Source organism: Geospiza fortis, unplaced genomic scaffold (assembly GCF_000277835.1).
Source record: "Geospiza fortis unplaced genomic scaffold, GeoFor_1.0 scaffold112, whole genome shotgun sequence".
Taxonomy (NCBI): domain Eukaryota; kingdom Metazoa; phylum Chordata; class Aves; order Passeriformes; family Thraupidae; genus Geospiza; species Geospiza fortis.
Window position 1 is genome coordinate 12415225 of NW_005054298.1, and position 19169 is coordinate 12434393.

Sequence of the window (19169 nt, forward strand, 5' to 3'; positions counted from 1 at the left end):
TTTCTCTGCCTAAGGCTGCAGAAAGGCAGGGATGAGTTGTAGGTTTCCTGAGACCATAATGCCCAGCATTTCCCGGTTGCTGTGGTCACAATGCAATCTCATAGAGCCCTCCTGGAACAGACAACTCAAATGTGACAGCCTGTAGGAACAAAGCTGCCATGAGATGGGACCTACTCCTGTCCCCTATAAAGGGCAGTAGTGTCACCAAACAGAGAGGAAGCCTGGATATTCAGGAGACACAGCCAGAGCCCAGAGGACGGGGTAGGTAAAGTAAATGACAAGCAAGAGGGAATACAGCTGACAACACAGCTTAGGACAGCGTGGGCTGACTTCATAACATGGGTGAAGGGACAATTCTTTTACTGAATGTTGCAGCAGAACTTCTCCCTAAGCATTACACAGATAAAATGCAACAACCAAGTCTGGTCCCTGAATAAGAGCATTATAACTCCTTTGGTGGCAGGGATGTGTTTTTCCAAGCAGCCACACAGCTCTTGTCCCAGTCCAGCCTCCCACGTGTGCTGTGTAACAGAGGGATGGAGGAAAGGGATTGCTGTCCCTTGAGGTGTTTACCGATCCTGAGTCAGCTTCAGTTTTAGACGCTTCAGCTCCAGCTGCTGCTTCTGATCCAGCTGCTTCAGCTCCTGCACGGGCTGCTTCTGCAGGCTGCAATACAAAAGTCATCCCAATGGAAAGTTACTCTCATTCCAGCTACACAAGTGCGCAGAAAAGTGCAGCCCAGCCTGCCCAAGTGCTCTGTGCCACTGCCTGAGCCATCTGCTGACTAACAGGTGAGACACTGCAGGGTCTGGCTGCATTTCTGTCTTCTTCTCTGCAACTCATGGAAAACACAACAAAGTCAGAAACCCTCAACTCCAGCCATGCAATAATTCAGAGGAAATCAATGAAACTCCAAAAATTCTATGTGCCTCCTTTCTCTTCACGATCTAAACTGCAGACCTACTTTACACACATACGGTATCTATTATTAGATCTAGATTGCTCACTTGTAAGAGAATACACGTTCTCTTGCATGCCAAAGAACAAGGACAAGAACAACTCTCCATAGTCTACTTCCAAGGATAACAATCACAGAATATTTAAGTACTCACCTACTCCCAGAAACAAAAGAGCATGGTAAGAATGTGTCCAGATACGACATTTAGTCCAGACCCAGCACCAACATGACATTAGCACTGAATCAAACAGGACACTGTGCTAACTTTCACTCCCTTCAATTTCAGACAGGCCCAAAGACTTGTAAATTTGGATTCTTTCATGAATAGTCTATTACTAAGAATTTTCTATGAATATTCCAAATGGGGTGCATAGCACATTCGTGTTGATGGAAAGTTTCTACTTCACAAAAGCTGCCACCACAAAGGAAATCCAGTATCACCCACAAATCACTGCCTGACAAAAAAAGCCTGGGGACAGGGGTTTCTGTGCACAACAAAAGACCAACTAAACACCTATGAAAGACTTCCAGCAGTTCAAGTTTTTATTCTCCTGACTCCTTTATCTGGAGTCAGATTAACACTCTTTTTAACACAAAATTAAAGATATTCATTTGCCCCTCCCAGAAATTGCAACAATGCAAGAAGTACATTGGATCTGGTAGCACCGAGACTGCAAATCAGCCCCTTGGGAGACTGGCCAGGCAGCATCAGGGAAAACTCCCACCATTTGCCATTTTTAATACATGGGAATACCCAGCTTTAGCATGCCTATAGGCCTCATACATTTGATAAACACATGTTGTCCTGCTTCAGCTGGGATAGTCGATTTTCTTCCTAATAGCTGGTACAGTTTTGGATTTAGGATGAGAATAATGTTGCCAACACTGATGATGTAGTTGCTGTTGAGCAGTGCTCACACCAAGTCAAGGACTTTTCAGGTCCTCATGCTATCCTGCCAGCAAGGAGGCTGGAGGACAAAAGGACATGGGAGGAGACACAGCCAGAACAGCTGACCCCAACTGACCACAGGGATATCCCAAATGCCATCATGCTCAGTGTATAAACTAGGGGAAAAGCTGATCAGGCACCACTGCTCAGGAATAAGCTGGGCATCAGTCAGCTGGTGTTGAGCAACTGTTTTTCATTTACCTCACTTGGATTTTTTGGGGTTTCATGTATCTCTGTTATTTTTCTTTTCATTACAATTATTATTATTTTGTTTGAATTAAGATGGTCTCATCTCAATCCACAAGTTTTATTACTTTTATCCTTCCAACTTTCTCCTCCATCCCACCAATGGGAGGGAAATGAGTGAGTGGTTGTGTGGTGCTTCACTGCCAGTTGGAGTTAAATCAAGACACATGTACCCCTGTATACAATCATATTCAAAACAAGGTATTGTCCAGATTCCTTAATTTTGCAGTTCTCATAGTCCCAACCTTACCAAACCCCAGAGTAAAGCAATCACCATGGTAAACCTTGAATGTACCAGCTGGCTACTAGCCATGCACTAGCACAACATTCCAAGCAGCGTTCTAACAACAGCAGCAATAACAAAGAAATAAATCCTTGATTTAATAAAAAATCCATTACTTTACCTTCAGCTGCTCCAGTGGTGTCATCTAACACATGCTTTCCTCCCCTATCACATCCTTCCTCATGTCTCCCAATCACCATGTCCACAGGCCTATACTGCCAGAAGATATTATAGAGAGCAGAGCTGTTCCCATCCTACAGAGGATTCCCTCAGCAGCTTTGGTAGAGCTAAGGTAAATATATGCATATAAAATGCTACAAAGGATCCTCCTGTTTAATTGGATTCACTCCCAGGTTTTCATTTGGGTTCAGTGAAACTGGAACTGGGACAAATGCCAGGCCAGCTCTATCTGACCAAGCATAAGTTTTATATGGACAAGTGAAAAGGACCTCAAGGTGAGGGTTCAGGGTTTTTTTTCTTAAAGCAGCTAATTTGCAAAAATAGTATGGAACAATCAGAGAAACTGGATCTAAATTAATCCCCTGAATTTCAACAAAGGGCATTTTCACGTCAACTATTAATTTTTCTATTTTATATACCTGTAAGGCATATCCTCAGGCCTAAAAAAGCATTTACAGTCATGGAAAGATAGTACAGGGAGAAGAAGAACAGCTCACTGCTGTTACCAGGTTTAAAAGCTTTGCTTATTCCAACAGCAGCATCATGCACACCAAATGCACATTTCCCAGTCTGCAGAACTAAGCCAGCTCTGCTGCACTCAAGGTTTTATGCAATTGTTAACTTCATGCCCTATGGGACTAAGGAACCCCCAGAAAAGTCTCCTCAACAGCTAAGAACATTTGTAACAAAAACACCTCAGAAGACTTCAAGAGGAAGATTCCCCAGCTTTAGGAAGCTCTGCTCTCTGTATATGGTATGCCAAGGTGAGAAATGGTACAGTGAGAACACCTTGACTAGTAGCATTTCCTGGTTGAGCAGATTCTCTTTTGGGTAAAACCAGTTTGCAGGATGAGAGAAGTGGTCAAAAAAACCTTTTACAGCCATGACTGTAAGCACAGCTCAATGAGATGCAGTCATACCTTGCCCCTGCCCATTCACCTGAAAGGAATGAGATTTATCCTAGCTAAACCAGTCTCCTCTTCCCTATGACAGATGGACAATGCACATACAGGGGAACAACAGATGTTAAACACTGACGGCTGATACAACACACAGGGGAAACCTTCTTCCTTGGGGAACCTTCTTCCTTGACATCACCCAAGCTCATGGGAAGGAGAGTGGGGGCACTGTGAGTCCTCAGGCCAGGGCTAGGTCGTGTCCTTCCAAGTATACCTATTCTAGGGGCTGATCTGGCCTTTGGGAATGGAAGGTTGGCAGGACTCAATTCCTCTGCATGAGCCAAGGCCATGAGCTTACTCAGTGAATACAACCAGTTCCAGCAGCAGGCCTGAGAACTCAGATCAAGCATTTTCTGTCCACACTGCTGGCTGCCAGTCCAGGGGGACTCAGAAGTAGTTGTGCTTGAAATATCTCTCTAATATAAGGGACTAATCTGCAGCAACCTGAGATCTGCCCAGACCACATATGTAGAGAGGGCATAAATGCGGATCAGGTTTTTGTTCAGATGCAGGGCATGTGCAGGGTGTCCCTGTCAGCAAGCTCCAAAGCTGAGGCAGATGCCAGGCAAGTCTTGGGCCTGCAGTTAACTTCCAGTGGAGACACAGGGTGAGCAAACTCACATCAGCCTTTCTGAGAACGATGGTCGATGAGCAGCAAACACCACAGACAATTCCAGATGAGGACATATCTAATGGTACAGGCAGTAATGATGATATATTTATGATGGCTGAGATATTTATGCATTGCACACGAGACCAACAGCACACAGAGAGTTCAGGAAATGTGTTGTGGAAAGTGAGGATGATGCCACAGGTGTTAAGTATGAGGTGAAGGTCACAGCATTATGCCAAGGGAAGGATGAGTGGGTTAGCAGGGAAAGGCAATGTGCATGTGCACTGCTAGAATGGTAAGTCTTAGAGTGCCAGACTGACTTGCAAACATGTGGTTGGCCCTGGGGCTTCATACAAGGTGCATAAATGGGTCCAGCAGCACAACGAGCAACTTTGGCTTGGGGTGTGCAGGAAGGAGAAGCAGTGAAGGAAAGGAGACAGGCATGTGAACAGAGCTGGCACTGGCATGTGAACAGACATGATGAGAGACAAAAGCTGTATGAATTTCTTACCTCCCATAAATCCCAAGGTAAAGACTAAGCATGTCAAAGAGCAACAAAAATAAAACATGTTTATACATGATTATTTCAGCAAGTACAAACATTACAGACACTGATCAGACTGAAGCAGACATACACATTCAACAGCACTTATCTCTGCATGTTTTGAAAATATCTGTTAGTACCTGAATTTATACATCCCTGGGAATAAAAGATCTTTAAGGTCCCTTCCAACCCCTTAACATTCTATGATTCTGAGGTGTCTTTGGATTAGTAGTAAAATACCTTAACCACTCTGCCATACTGTCCACCCTATAGGAAATCAATCTGACTGTTTTGATAACTAGGTAGTTTTCACTATTTTTGTGCTTTGGTTACCAGTAGAAATTATTGATTTTTGACTCTCTTTTAATGACTTCTGAAGCTAATAATAATTAGGTTAGAACACTAAATATGCTATTGCTGAGCACTTTTGAAAACCCCACTTAGAGTAATATTTGTTGCTTACTGGAAGGCTAACAATTTCATTTTAAGTCAAATTTATACTTGTATCCTACGTAAATATAACCAATCATCTAAGTTCTAACTGATGATTCAGAAAAAAAAGGTGTTTTTTTTTTCAAAAAGGCTTATCCTGATATGCAGCTCGTCCTGAAGGCAAGGAGACACAAAATGCCCCTGTATCCATGTAAAATTCCAAAAAAGGATAGCTTTGCCATATTGGTGTGTATCCAATTATGATAACAACTAGTATCTTGCAGATACAGTATTTTAATTTAGGGGAATCAAATGCCTAATGTTTGATTGCTCTGACAAAAGAAGTCTTATTCCTACAAAAATCTGTGCCATACAGACCTACTTAACATGATGATAATGGAGATGTACTATAAACAACCCAATTATGTTAATTACAAATTTTAGTGGCATCCACAGGCAAAAAATAACCACTTCACATATATAAAATGGAAAACCTCAGTGAGGACAGCAACCATATTCAGGATGCACTGCAAAGCCTCCAGTCATGTAGACATAACATGAGGCACAGTCCACCTGCCTCTGACAGAGGACAGGACCAGGTACAGGCCAGAACAGAATTAGGCATCTTCCACTTTGATACCACGCTGTGACAGGCAGGAAGCCGCTTCTCAACTATGAATGCAGGCACACAGAAAAAGAAGGGCTTCACATCACTTGAATATCCATTTACAGCCTTATTCACCTTAAGTAACTGCAGATTATCAAAGTGTCTGTTAATTAAAAATCCATTTGAGAGCAATTTATAGCAGGAGCACAGAGCTTAGGCTGAATTTCCATCTACAGAATAACAACTTTAATACATACAGCATACAGAGGATGCTGCTCTAGGGAGGGACATACATTAAGTGAATCATCAGAGCAAAGCCCAAGCATCCCGGAAACACCTAGTGCCTGACTGTGGCCAGGCCAGCAGCCACCTGATTCTTCCTGGACTTGCACACCCAGCAGAGAAGACCAAGGTCCCCATCCCCCCACAGCTCAGGTCCATGCTATTGTTCAGGTGGGTGCAAGTCAGTCATGAAGGGAGAAGGAACGGCGAGATGAACCAACCTGGGAGGCGGGTGTGGGGGTCTTCCCCACAGTGGCATCTGGTTTAATGGGATCAAAATCCAGATCCAACAGGCTGGCTCCCTCCTGGAAGGGCCCAGGGGCATCAAACTTGGCAGCAGTGAGGGAGAGAAGTAGTATGAGCATTAGACACATGCGTGTGCATGGTGGAGGGAGGGCGTGTGATATCCCGGAGCTGAGGCTGCAAGCGCAGAAGAAATGGTGGCAGCGCAAACACTGGATGTGAGTCCTGACTGCCTGGTGCCCACAACCACAGGCAGCTCACATGGGGCCCTGCAAACCAAATATGAGCTTTTTCCACAGCATTCATTCATCTTCCGACCTGGCCAAATGAGCTGACATGGCGCGAGCACCTGATCTGCTGTGGTCAAAGGGATCATGGCTACCAATGAGTGAGAAGGTCTGCTCCTCTACATGTATCTATTCCCCACAGCTCATCCAGCTGCCTTTACACTGACTGACCAACTTCCCCAGCTACATATAAGAGCTCCCATCCATGCAACCCATCTCAGGAACAAAAATCCAGGCAGAATACCACTGAAACTGCTGGAAGGGAAGTCTGAGAGACCTCAGAGCTAAGTCCCAAAGCTTATAATTTCCTCCTGCCTTCTGAGTCAGGAACACAAAATACGACAGCTCACCCTAGCTAAGGGATGTGAATCCCCCCCCCACTAAAAAATGCTGCTTCCAATAGTTTTCATTCCTAGGCGTCCCATAAACTTACACATGTAAGTCTTCTAAAAAGCATGCATTTGCAAAGCTTTGCTATTTTATTCAAAGTCATCAGAATAACTCCCTTTGAGTGAATAATGCTCTACCTTGAGACAATGATCCCACATTTGCTGATTACTATTAATAAGAAGTCTACAAAGGACATGAATAATTAGCATTTAAGACTGGACTATCACTTTGGTGGTTTAGATTTAATCTAACCACAAGATACTGCTTTCCACTCAGCTTCAGAGGAAGCTGCTGTCTCTGGGAAGTCAGGAAGATTTGCCCCCTGTTTCCTACAACCTCCCAGCTCACTGGCCCAACTGCTTCAGCTACCTTTTCAATAACAAAATGTGGCTGGTTGGTCTCCACCGTTACATGAAAATCCCACAATGGAAAAGCTTCTGGAAAGTAGCAAGTGACACCCTTTAATGTAAATCCTCTGAATACCACTGACATCACCATCATTTTTGCCTCTTCTAATTTTCTCTTACTCTCATTTTCTTACAGATTTTTCTCTGCCTTATGAAGATGCCTTTTTTGAGATCCAGGAGGATAAGGAACCAAGCTCTCTCATCTCACAATAACGAGCCCTGACCAGCATGCATAAACCAACTATCATTCTAGTAATTCTAGTTTGTTCTTCCAGCACATCCAAGCCACCCATCAGAGAGGTTACAACCCCAATCTTTAGCTTTGTTTAGTAGTGAAACCCCAAAGGCTGCAGCCAGGGAATAGTCTTACCTGTCATTCAAGACTTGAATGCAAGGGCTAACACTCTTTGCCTTTACCCAAATCTCCCACAAGACAGCCATAGGAGCTAAGACATCTGACAGGAACAGCCCTGGGCAACATACAGAGTGCCAGGGGCTGCTGGGCCCTTGAAGTGAAGATTGTTCTGGAAACCAGAGTCCTCCCTCAGAACTCCCATCTGGTCAAAAGTCACAGCAGATCCCATCCTGGCTCAGAGCACTGATCAGGTGCAGAAGAATATGACTCAGGGCTGGCATTCACATGGAAATACATGATAGAGAGCATGGGGCAGACAGAGCTGTTCATTACAATACAGGAGAAGGAAGCACAGATGATAAAGAGTTGCTCAGCTGCCTGCAGTCCCCACCTTCCAGCAGTGATGTCAAATCATCTCTCCAACTCTGCAAGTTTTATCTACAGCAATTCCAAATCTAACATGGACTTCCTTCCCTCCCCACTTCATCTCTGCCCCACCGCATCTGGGTGGAAGGTGGCAAACCAGAGGCAATGGAGCAGTGTGAGGCAAAGAGAAATGAGGGAATGAGCCACAGATGAGCACTGATAGAGATAGGATTTGTACTTTAACAAGCATTTAGGGAATATATATATACACACATGTGTATATGCATATGTGTATATATGTATTTAAATAAAGTGGATGCAGGTATCTCATGATACAGCCAGAAATCTGGTCAGGCTCCTATATACATAAGGACTGCCATTCTCCTAGATCCAACAGAGAACTTCCCATCTGGGCAGCTTCTCTGGTAGTGACATAAATCAAAGGGCAAGTGAAGAGGAAAATCCATAATGTGAAAACTTTTTCCTTTTTCTGGGCTTCAGAAGGTGCCACTTGACAATACTGACTGACTGTGTCAGCAGACTTAACTAGAGGCACAGTCCTGCCCATCTAACTACATCAACTATCCTTTGCAAAGAGAACTTTGGCAATTCCTTTTGGCCTTTCCTGCGCAGACCTGGGCTTTAAACCACAAAGCCCATGGGTGAAGGCACAGAGGGCACAAAACTGTCTTCTCCAAGAAGTGGCAGAGATGCCAAGGTCAGCAGTTAGGGATGTACGTGAGCAGAAAAAACATGTTTCATCCACACTCAAGATCAGTGGCTTTAGAGAAAGCATAGCACACCATGGGATATGAAGGGAGTCATAATCCACATACACTGCTGCTGAACAAATGCAGCCATTACTTTCTGGTATCTTGACCAGGTGCATTTCTCCTATTCCTGCTATGAATGAAAGCTTTAAAAAGGGCAACCTGCTACTGCCTTTCAGGCACTCTCCTCTTTAAGTCAGCTCCTAAGTAATCCTTTGCCATCTGAGGTCCAATGCTGAGCTTGCTTTCCTCCTTCACCTGACCAGGTTTCATGGCTTGACACCTCCAAAGAGAAGAATGGTCTGAAGGAAGAGTGCAGAGGCAGAGAAAAATCAGGCAGGGCATAGCAGCTAACCTGCGAAGGGGTTGTCACACTTATCTCGGGGACAAAATTGTCATCAAACAGACTGATGATGTTCTCCTGCTTGATCTCCTTGGAGGGGGTGACTTTTGGAGGCGGAGGCACCGGAGGCCCTTTCCTCAACTGCATGCAAGTGAGCACACGGCCACAGCACAGACGGCGACACCCAAAAAAACCAAAGACAGGAACCAGGTTAGTCACAAAAACTGAAGGTGAGGCAAATCACAACCACTGGCACAGAGCAGGGTCCAATCAACTCCATCTGAAGAGAGAGGAGAAGGGGGGAAGGGCTGAACTGAAACAAAACAAAAATCAATAACCACACGCCTCCAGAGAAGGTTTGGCATCATTAGTTACACTTCAGCTATGGGCAAGTTTCCCTCTGCAGAGGAGAAGCGTAACACAATTAATATGCATTGACAGGACATGCATACATAATTAAAGCATGTGCAACCTTCAAAAGAACCGCTGGGAAGGGAGCAGATCAATTACTGAGAACATGATCCAACAGAACAGGCCAGCACTGCCTCCCTTTGCCATACTTACCATACCTTAAAGAATGAGAGAAGAGACTCCGTTTGTCCTACAATGGACAGGTGGCACTGACAGGACAGACTGATCTGCCCAGTTCTGGCTCCCTGGTGCACTGGTTTTCAGTGTGCTGTAAGAAAGGTCTGCAGGAGCTCTTGATGGCATCTCAGCTTTAGGCAAGAACAACTCAAACTCCTGAGAAGCCATGACTGCTGTGAGCCCAACTCTGCTCTCAGTTTCACCAGTGACCACTGACAGCAATGAAGTCATGTCTCTCAAATGGAGATCCCAGTGAATACATAAAACCACCCCACTCTGTAACTCTAACCCATTCTATTACCCCTCATCATGCTAATGATTCAGCCTGACACTGCATCTACAACCCCATGGAAGTCGAGATGGGCCCTGCTTAGATCAACCCATCCACATAACTTTTCATATTTTGCTGTGCACAAGGCTTAAAATTTCTAGATCAAATCAGACCTTGAGGACCTGCTGCTGTGTTGGAATAAACCAGCCATACAAGTTCCCAGCACCACAGCAATGCTTAGCAATGACAACTGAGCTCTACACAGGCTTTAATCAGATTTCTAAGGACATGCTCACTTTTCTACTGGATTAACCTACTTGAGAGAGTGTGATTGTGTATCAAAACACACTTTTTTTTTCCCCTGAATAGTTTGCTAGGGGAAATAATGGAAGCAAGTGTGTTCACTTCCAACTTTTCACTGTTTGCAGAAGGCAGTGTGTCCATATTTTCCTGAGAACAATTCCTTCCTGAAAACCCCCTGCCTTTCCAGTTGCAAGATGGGACCAGGAGCTTCAGGGAAATGCTGTTCTCAGAACAGATCCACCCTCTGCAGAAATGGAAGGCTCCAATTACTAACTCTCAAGTCAAAAATATCACAGCTCTTCTACTATTTATTCCTTTGATATGGACAGTCAGCCTCCTTCATTTCAATGCAATAGTGTTTTGGAAATCACCACTTCCACACTATTCCAGCATTACTTCCAACAGCAGTCTAAAACCACATTTCAAAGACAAGATGATTGCATACTGATGTTGGGTTATACCCATAAATTCATCATGAACTAACAACAACTTTGTTGCCTAGAATAGAACAAATCCTCTAAAATCCTTCTGCTGACTTCAATCTCACAGAGCTTTATATACCCAAATTCTGCACAGTTGCACGGATTTCAAGTGTCTCATTACAGAGTTTCAGTGGTGTAACTGAGAGCAGAAGTCTGACCTTTTTAAGTTTCACAGATCCCCTCAAGTCTTGTGTCATCATCAAATTATTCTGCAGAGAGCTGAGAGCACTCACTTCTTGCAAAAGACAGAAATAAACTAGTTTTAAAAATTAAATGACAGCAAAAGAGTTTGAGGTTGTTTTGGGTTGTACAGAGAACAGTTCAAAATTTAGTTAGCATTTTATTTGATCACTCCTGGTCCTGTCTTTCTCTCCACAGCCTTTGCTCACACTCTGCATTGGTACTTCAGACGCAAAGAGGCCAGGGAATTGTTCTTGCTCATTGCTTTGTGCTCCATCGTCCCAAAGAGGGTGAGGCCCTTCAGCCTCCCCTGGAGGACCACGGCACAAATCACTTACCCATAGGTCAAAAGTAATGACACCTGTGAAGATTTCAGTGTTAAAGTCGGGCACTTTGCTGTTGAGAGAGCAGACACTTGCGTTCCCAGCTGCCTGGCAAGCTGACACACACTTGGTTTCTAGATTTTATCCACACAGACACCAGGCTCGGCTCTGAGTGTGAAACTCCTGCTCTGGAGCCAGCTCCATCTCTCAGCAGCTGCTGTGAATACAGAGTGGAGCTCTTCTCTTCCCGATGCCTGAGGGAATGAATTAAACACAGATCTCCCACAGAGAGCTGCCGGGCGGTGGCAGCATTGGCTGCAAATGTCATTTCAGTCTTTGTGGCTCATCCCAGCCAGGGCTGTGCTGGAATATCTCCTGCTTGTTCCTCAAGGGGTGCCTCCATTCCTGCGGGCAGGCAGGCAGCAAGTGAAGGAGAAAGCACTTGCAGGCTGGCAAAAACAAGGGTTGTGTGTGCTATTTAAAGGAAAGGGAAGAAACCACACTCAGCAAGATGAGTCCACAGGCAGGGTGAGTGAAGTCTGTTGTGAACAGCTTAATAAATCTCTAAAAGATTTCTTGTTCCAAATTTTAGTCAAGTTCTGGAAATCTCTGGGGGAAGAGGAAAAAAAAAAAGGAAACCTGCAACAGAAGGGCAATTTTGGATATCCTACCTTCTCTCCCCCACATACACAGCCTACTCCAAAGGCCCTAACCAGGTTGGTGGTCAGGTTCTGCACTGCTGAGCTTTTCAGAGACCCTGGAGAGGTCCTGAAAAGACACTGCCAGGCATCCACACATCTCACAGGGCTGGAAAAGAAATTTCGCCACACATCCCCTTCCTGTCCCTCAATAATTCTAAAAATAAAATATGCAGCAGAGAGAACAATATAGTGAAAGGCTGTCTAGAAACAGGAGAAAAATTACCCCACAGGCTTGGATTTGGAATCACACTGCTATGCATGGGAACAGCAAAGAAGTTCTGGGTTGCACCCACCTCTTCAGAGGCAGTGGGTTTTCTTACCAGTTTGGCCAGAACCCCTATGAGCTTTAATTCTTCCTGGAAGATTTCTCCTAATGTCCCACTTACTGAGATACAAGGATTGGAACCCAACATAAATTTGGCCTAGTTACTAAGCTTTTCCCTGACTCAGCAACAGAGGGACAAGAGGATGGAGTAAATGTTTTATCTTCCCAAAGTAAAACACACAGATTATATGCGGAGTAGCTGTATCTACTGCTTTGAACATGCTGCTGGATATTTCCTATGTAAGGTTGGCCTAAGGAAGGCCATATGGAAGGTATCAGACTCCATACAATGGACTACCTTCTTCCTGGAACCCACCTAATTTCTTCCTAGCATAAAAATATAATCCTTCTTTATTTTTTAGCATAATATTGTATCTTGATAATAAAGAGAAACATCACCCAATGTACAGATGTTCTCCTTATAGTATTAAGCTTTTTTATTTTAACCTTTCTCAACTATAGAAGTTCTTGAGAAGAAACTGGACTACTCAACTCCACAGGTTAGTTCAAATGTAAAGAACAAACCACCTTGTCCAGCTACAACTCCATCCTCCCTGGATCTTCTTGGCCATCTGTCACAGACATTTCTTTTATGAAAAATCCTCTTTCAGGATTTTTCATGCTGAAGCTGAGAGTTTCAGCAACAAGATGTAAACAATAGATTGTCTGCTGCTGTAGAATGCAACAGGTCGATCTGTGATTAGTTCTAGTGTAGATGTTTTAGTTCAGTGACCAGTCACAGCAGAGCTAGCTCTGAGAGTCTGTCAAGGCCAGCTTGTGTGTTGTCATTCTCTACTTTTCTTAGCTTAGCTTAACAGTTTCTAGAACTCTCCCTTCTTTTTCTTTTTTAGTATAGTATAGTATATGTATATATCATAATAAATCAAGCCTTCTGTAATAGAGTCAAAGGTTTTGTCCCTTCCTTCACCCCAAAAACCCTTGTGACAAATCCTATCAGACAGCAAAAAGTATTACTGGCCTTCCCCCTGTGAAACCATTCAAAGACAGTTCTTATAATAGAAAGATGGCAAATAAGCAACTTGCATTCTTAGGGACTTTCTCAGGAACCAGTGGAAGAGAACAACCATCATGTGATATTCTGTGTGCTCAGTAGCAGGATGAGGTCTAAAAAAACAACTGATGGATGCCTTTAACCCACAGAGCTTGTGCCATCAGCAGAGACATGGTCAATGCCATGGGGACACTACCTGAGACGGTGACTTTGGGATGCTTGCCCCAGGTGCTTCCAAAGTGGACGGCTCCAGCTCATGGTTGGCAGTCTTGGTCTCAGGGCTGGTGATGGGAGATCCATCTGGTGGAGGCGAGGGGCTTTTATTTGCTTTCGCTGGGGTGCTGTCACTGAAGGAAGTGGAGAGAGAAAGGGGGAGACAGGGGGAGAGAGAGGGGAAGAAAGAGAGAGAAGTCTGAGCCAGGCCTAGGAGGAGCTGTGCTAACCAGCACATATCAGTGGCCTCCATTATCTCTTTGCTTCACTGCCCAGATACACAATGAAGACACTTGGAGCTCCTGAGAAGCATCTTTGCTGAGTCACTTGCAGTCCAACACACTGCAGCAGCATCACTTTGCAGCAGGCTACTCACTAAATGCCTACAGAACTTATATACTTGCCTCAAACACAGAAAAACAAAGACAGAACAACCAGGCATCCTTCATTTTTCCAGATTTTCATGTAAGTGCCTGATGTTAAATTATAGTCTTTAACACTGGGGAAGCAGCTGGGGAAAGGAGTTCAGTGCTACTCATTTAGTTTTAAATGCCACAGATTGGAATTTTTCTGTGTGGTAGTCTATGGACCTCTACATGGGTTATGACTAATAAATTCACAACACCTGAACTAAGGCTGCAATCACAGAGTATCTTATTCCTTGATGTGGTATGAACTGACTAAGCTAGTAGAGAGGCAAAGTAGCCAGAGGTTTCACAGATCACTCCAGACAGCAAAGGAACAGTGAGGTTCTGGCTAGTAATAGAGATTTCTCTATTATGAAAGGTCTCCCTAGTTGGTCTCTATTCCAAGACTGTTTCTGACACACAGTCAAGAGGGATTCTTCAGGAAATTAAGATGCAAGAAGCATATGCCAATGGCATTTGTTGGTTCACAGCTCGGACAGATTTGGGCAGATTTTTCAAAGGCATGGCAAGAGGCATGCCCTGGCCGGGTGTCAAGTCTCTGCTTCAAAATACAGAGTCATGAGACATTTAGCAAAAAGTTGGTTACCAGAGAATTTCAACTGGAAAATTCACTGCTGGGGGATATTTTGGCAGAAGTGATTACAGTTTGGCAAAACTATACACAGATGAAAATATAATATCACAGCATATTGCAAAAGGCCTGTGCAACCTCATCTACAGGGAGTGATATTTGACTCCAGTAAAAGTCACAGTTCCTGTGAAATTCAAGGCCTTGAGAGAAGCTGAAAGAAAGAGACCCTTTCCTACAACTTGAGACACCAAATCCTGGCATAGAGCCAGCACTAAAGCAAGGAGATCTGATTCTGCAGGGAGATGAAGTAATTACCTTGCTCTGTCCCAAAAGAGCCCAGAGCCTCAGACATGTACATCCACTCACACTTGGATGCCTGAGTTGTGGTGATCACTGGCCAACATGCATGATGGCCTCATTCCTAAACATTTGTTTGCAAGTGGGGGATAGCAAGAGGAAGAAGGGATAGCAAGGCATTTCAACAAACCTCCTCTTACAAGCAAGCATCTCACCCTGCTCAGCATTCCAGCTCTCAAGCTCCCCATCCCATTCCCTCTTCATTCACTTTGACCTCACCCATCCCCGCAACTTTCTCCCCCATATCCACACCCCACACACACATTTCCCCACAAAGCACTTTTTCTCAGGTCCACATGCAGGTTGGACACTTCTGATGACACTGATGCCAAGAGCACACCAACATGATGCAACAAACCCAATGACATTCTCTGCCAGCAGCTCTCAACCAGGGGCACACACACCAATGGAGAAAGAGGGACATGAAGAAGGAAAAGGGAGGAGGAGAGACTAAAGAACATGTATGCCAATTCCTGAAGCTCTTAAGTCTGATTGAACAGTGTCCTTCCTCAGAAGTTCCCAGAAATCACTTCAATACCTGGGGTCTGTAAAGAATTCTGAAAAAATTTACAAAGCTGTGCTACAGATTAAAAGTAGTAACGGTTGGAGGGTGAAGGTAAAGTTCTTATCTAAACAGGAGTCACCAGGAAAAGTCAAAGAACATCCTCTAATGCTAGATTTGGCGGGGGGGAAAGTACATGTTACCTCCCTTGGAGTTGAAAGCACTTCAGAGAAAATGGGGCACACAGTGATCTACATCTAGAGTGCCAGGACTTCCCAAATGCCCAGACTACACTGGGAATACTGGGACCAGCTGGCCTACCAAGACAAGGGTAGACTTTTCCTTCTAGGGACTTGAAAAGGCCAGTTCTGCCAGTGAGAAAGGAGTTCAGGCTTATTTTCTAAAGGCCGTGGAACAGTTTTGGAGTGACTTATTTCCAGTGCCTGGCAGTGACTTAATTTGGAGATATATTGGTAAAAGGCTCCTATGTGAGTCAGCTCCTGCAGGATAAGAGGAAGAATTGGGCTGTGAGGGCCCAACACTAAAGCCTTCATTAAGTCACTACTATTTACAGCTTGTTTGATGTGTTGGCCAGCCCCCCTAGGAAAATGCCAGCGCTAATTTTGGCTGAGTCTTTTTCAGCCCCCTGAGCGGCACCTTCATTCCTGCACTTGTTGCTTGTAACTTTGCTGAATTTAGCCAGTGCAACCAGCATCAAGTGAGATGGTCACCAGGATCCTCTGTCCTTCACACGTCCCCAGGGAGCACACACTGCCCACACAGAGCAGAGTCTTGTCTCCAGCTAACTGTTTGCTCCAGGAACCACAGGAAAAAGCCAGCGTGCAGGGACTTTACCAACTGACCAAATATGATCACCACAGTAAAAGCAAGCCAAAACCACAAGGTCACTGCTCTGTCTTTTTCCTTCCCATGAGCAAATGGGAAGTGATGCCAATTCCAGGAATATCAGGCAACGAAAGGAAAGGGGTGTCAACTTTCTTCTGCAAACAGAGAGCTGGAAAGAGAGCTGGGTCTAATACAGCTGAAGGGAAAGTCAAAATCACCCAGCCTCTTTTTAGTGCTGCTGAGCTCCCACACTCCAAGGTGCTGCCTCATTTGCTCTGGAAGGGCAGAGTAACATCTGCAGATTATTTCCCTTGCACTTGTAACAATCCTACCTCAGAGGATAAAACCTACTTTCCAATATGGTAAAAACAGATCAGTCACATCCTGCCAAGTTCTCAAGTTAAAAAAGAAAAAAAGGTTGGCATCTCAGTTAAGGCTCACACTGGGCCTTTTAGCCAAAGGTAATTAAATTTTTACCTCTAGGGCATACTGGAGAATTATTTGGAAATAAAAAAAAAATAAAATTAAAGGAGTAGGTGGGAGAAAGACGGAAAAAAGAACCTACATACCTAAACCTATGGTGGCACAAATGTACATTCTTACTGCAGATCAAATACTGACTGAGTTCCAGATCCTCTTTCTGTGCACTAGGGATTGCACATTTCTGTGACCCCAGCAGCTGCTCTGGCAGCACAAAACCCCAGCAGAGCCCAGGTCAGGCACCTTTACGGCCAGGTCAGTTGGACTTTACCAAGGCAGAGCAGGAGCCCATGGTGAGTAGAACTCACCAGGGGGAGATTTACTAGCGCTCCTTCTGTTGCATAATCCATCCACTCTCAGGGACTGGAGATATTAGACCTCCTGCCTGGTACAGATACAACACCAGTCCAACCAAGACCAGAGACAGACATCCAGAGAAGCACTCCAGTGAATCCTCCTTTGCCTACAGTAGAAAATCTCAGAATAGTAACAACACAATCTATTGCTTTATTACTTGTATTTGAAGACATAAATATCTAAGTTTGCCATCAGCTTCCTTGTGAAATTACCACTCTTCACTCTCCAACTTCTCACTTTACAAAGAATGCACAGCAGACACAAAGAGAAGGGCTGCATGACTTGCCCTAGTCAGTGGGAAACCAGATCAGGAAAAACAACGACCCCAATCCACCAGCACTTTCTTTTATTGCTGGCAGGACACCATCTTGATGATTATAATTTTTTTTTCTCCCTGTAAGGATCCCATGGAGGAAGTACCAACACAAAAAGTAATAAAAACAAAAATCAGAGGAATTTTCCATGTCATTATGCAGCAGTTCCCACTTTGCTCCAGAGCATGTTCTTGTCAGGGTCCTTGACCTACGGTAACTCCAGGCATTGTAGCAACCCAGATAATCAATGCCATCACTCTTTTAAAGGCAAGATGCAGACATTAGTCTTTATACAAGACAAGGGGCTTTCTATTTCTCCAGTCCTGCACAAAATTTTAAATGGATGGAGCAAGATAGTGAGGATTCTCAAGAACAGATCAAGTAAGGAGCAAAGCTGGAAGTATCCTTCTCCCACCTCATCTTTCTCCCAGTTCCAACAGGTAGATAGGATAGGACTTCTGAGGGTGAAAGACCTGCCTACTGGTTCTCCCTGGCTAGGCAGGGGATGAGAATGCAGCATTTCAGACCTGCTCAAAAGGACAAGCCCACTAGGTAAAACTAGAAGCTGTTAAACACCAAAATCAATTATATTTCCCATGGAAAACCCAGCACTGCATTTTCCATCACACAAAAACAACCGGACAGACAATGCCTGAGTTTTCACACTGCCTTCTTAGATAGGAAAAGAAGCAAGGATTCAAACCAGGCACACAAGCAGTTAATGGGATTATCCAGACACAGAGAGATCTCAGCAGGACCCAGCAGGCCACAAACACATCTTATCATGCACAGGACCCCTCTCCCACCACAGGGTTAACACGTGCCAGGCTGTTAGAGTCCAGCAACAGCCTCTCCAGTTTTAGGAGCTAAATGGAACACGTATCGAAATGCTGCTCTCCATACCAGTACCTGCTCATCTTTTTCCTCAGCCTGGCGAACAGTTTAGTTTTCTTTCTGTTGAGGATGGCACGCAAATCATTTCAGTTACAGGATGGCACAGTCAAACCAGGGAGGAAAAGTTAAGCTTCCAAGTACCCATTTAGCTGGTGCCACAAAACTCACTGTAATTAAGATGACAGGATCTCCTCTCTCTCTCTCTCTCACACACACATGAGTACACACATACACACTTCCCTTCATTACTAGAAAGCTATGGCCTGGTTTGGAGAAAGCAGAAGAAGGTTCTTTATGCCTGTTAAAGATATACATCTATATCTATATATATAAGCAAACTAGAACTTTCCCTGCACTTGGGAATATGGGGGCAGGGTGCAAATGGAGAAGAAGAAAAAGGAAACTGTACAGACCACCAGAGTACTGTAAATGTCCTTTCACAGCTCCTCACTGTCCCCTGTGAATATTGCTGCAAAAGAAATAAGCTCCCCATTCATCTTTTCTTATGTAGTCTGTGCAGTCTTATACATGGAACCTACTCAGCAGCTTTCCTACCATGTCTTTTTCCAGTGCCCAGTCACACCAGGATAATCCCACAGATCTCCTCGGTCTTCTAGGCATCTGAGCCCTGAACATTCCTAACTCTTTCAGAAGCAAATCCCAAACATAGGTCTGAGGTTCCCAGAAATACACCAGCTGTTCTGTGCTACTGTGCTACACTGCCAGCTCCAGATACATCAGCCACAGCAGTATTTCTGTAGGGCCTCACATGAATGCCACAATGATGTGCACAGATAACTGCCTCTCT

The 19169-nt window shown here is 44.4% G+C and overlaps 1 protein-coding gene across 1 annotated transcript in view; it reads right to left on the reverse strand.

The window, feature by feature from the left end:
• The window catches only part of BIN1 (bridging integrator 1), a 53355-nt gene that overhangs the window by 9730 nt on the left and 24456 nt on the right, over window positions 1–19169 (reverse strand). Inside the window, exons 9-13 of the mRNA XM_031056016.1 lie at window positions 13596–13746; window positions 9227–9355; window positions 6275–6382; window positions 4700–4723; window positions 574–666 (exon numbers count right to left, since the gene is read on the reverse strand). Coding sequence (XP_030911876.1) covers window positions 574–666; window positions 4700–4723; window positions 6275–6382; window positions 9227–9355; window positions 13596–13746 — 505 coding nt within the window. The remainder of the gene's footprint in view (window positions 1–573; window positions 667–4699; window positions 4724–6274; window positions 6383–9226; window positions 9356–13595; window positions 13747–19169) is intronic.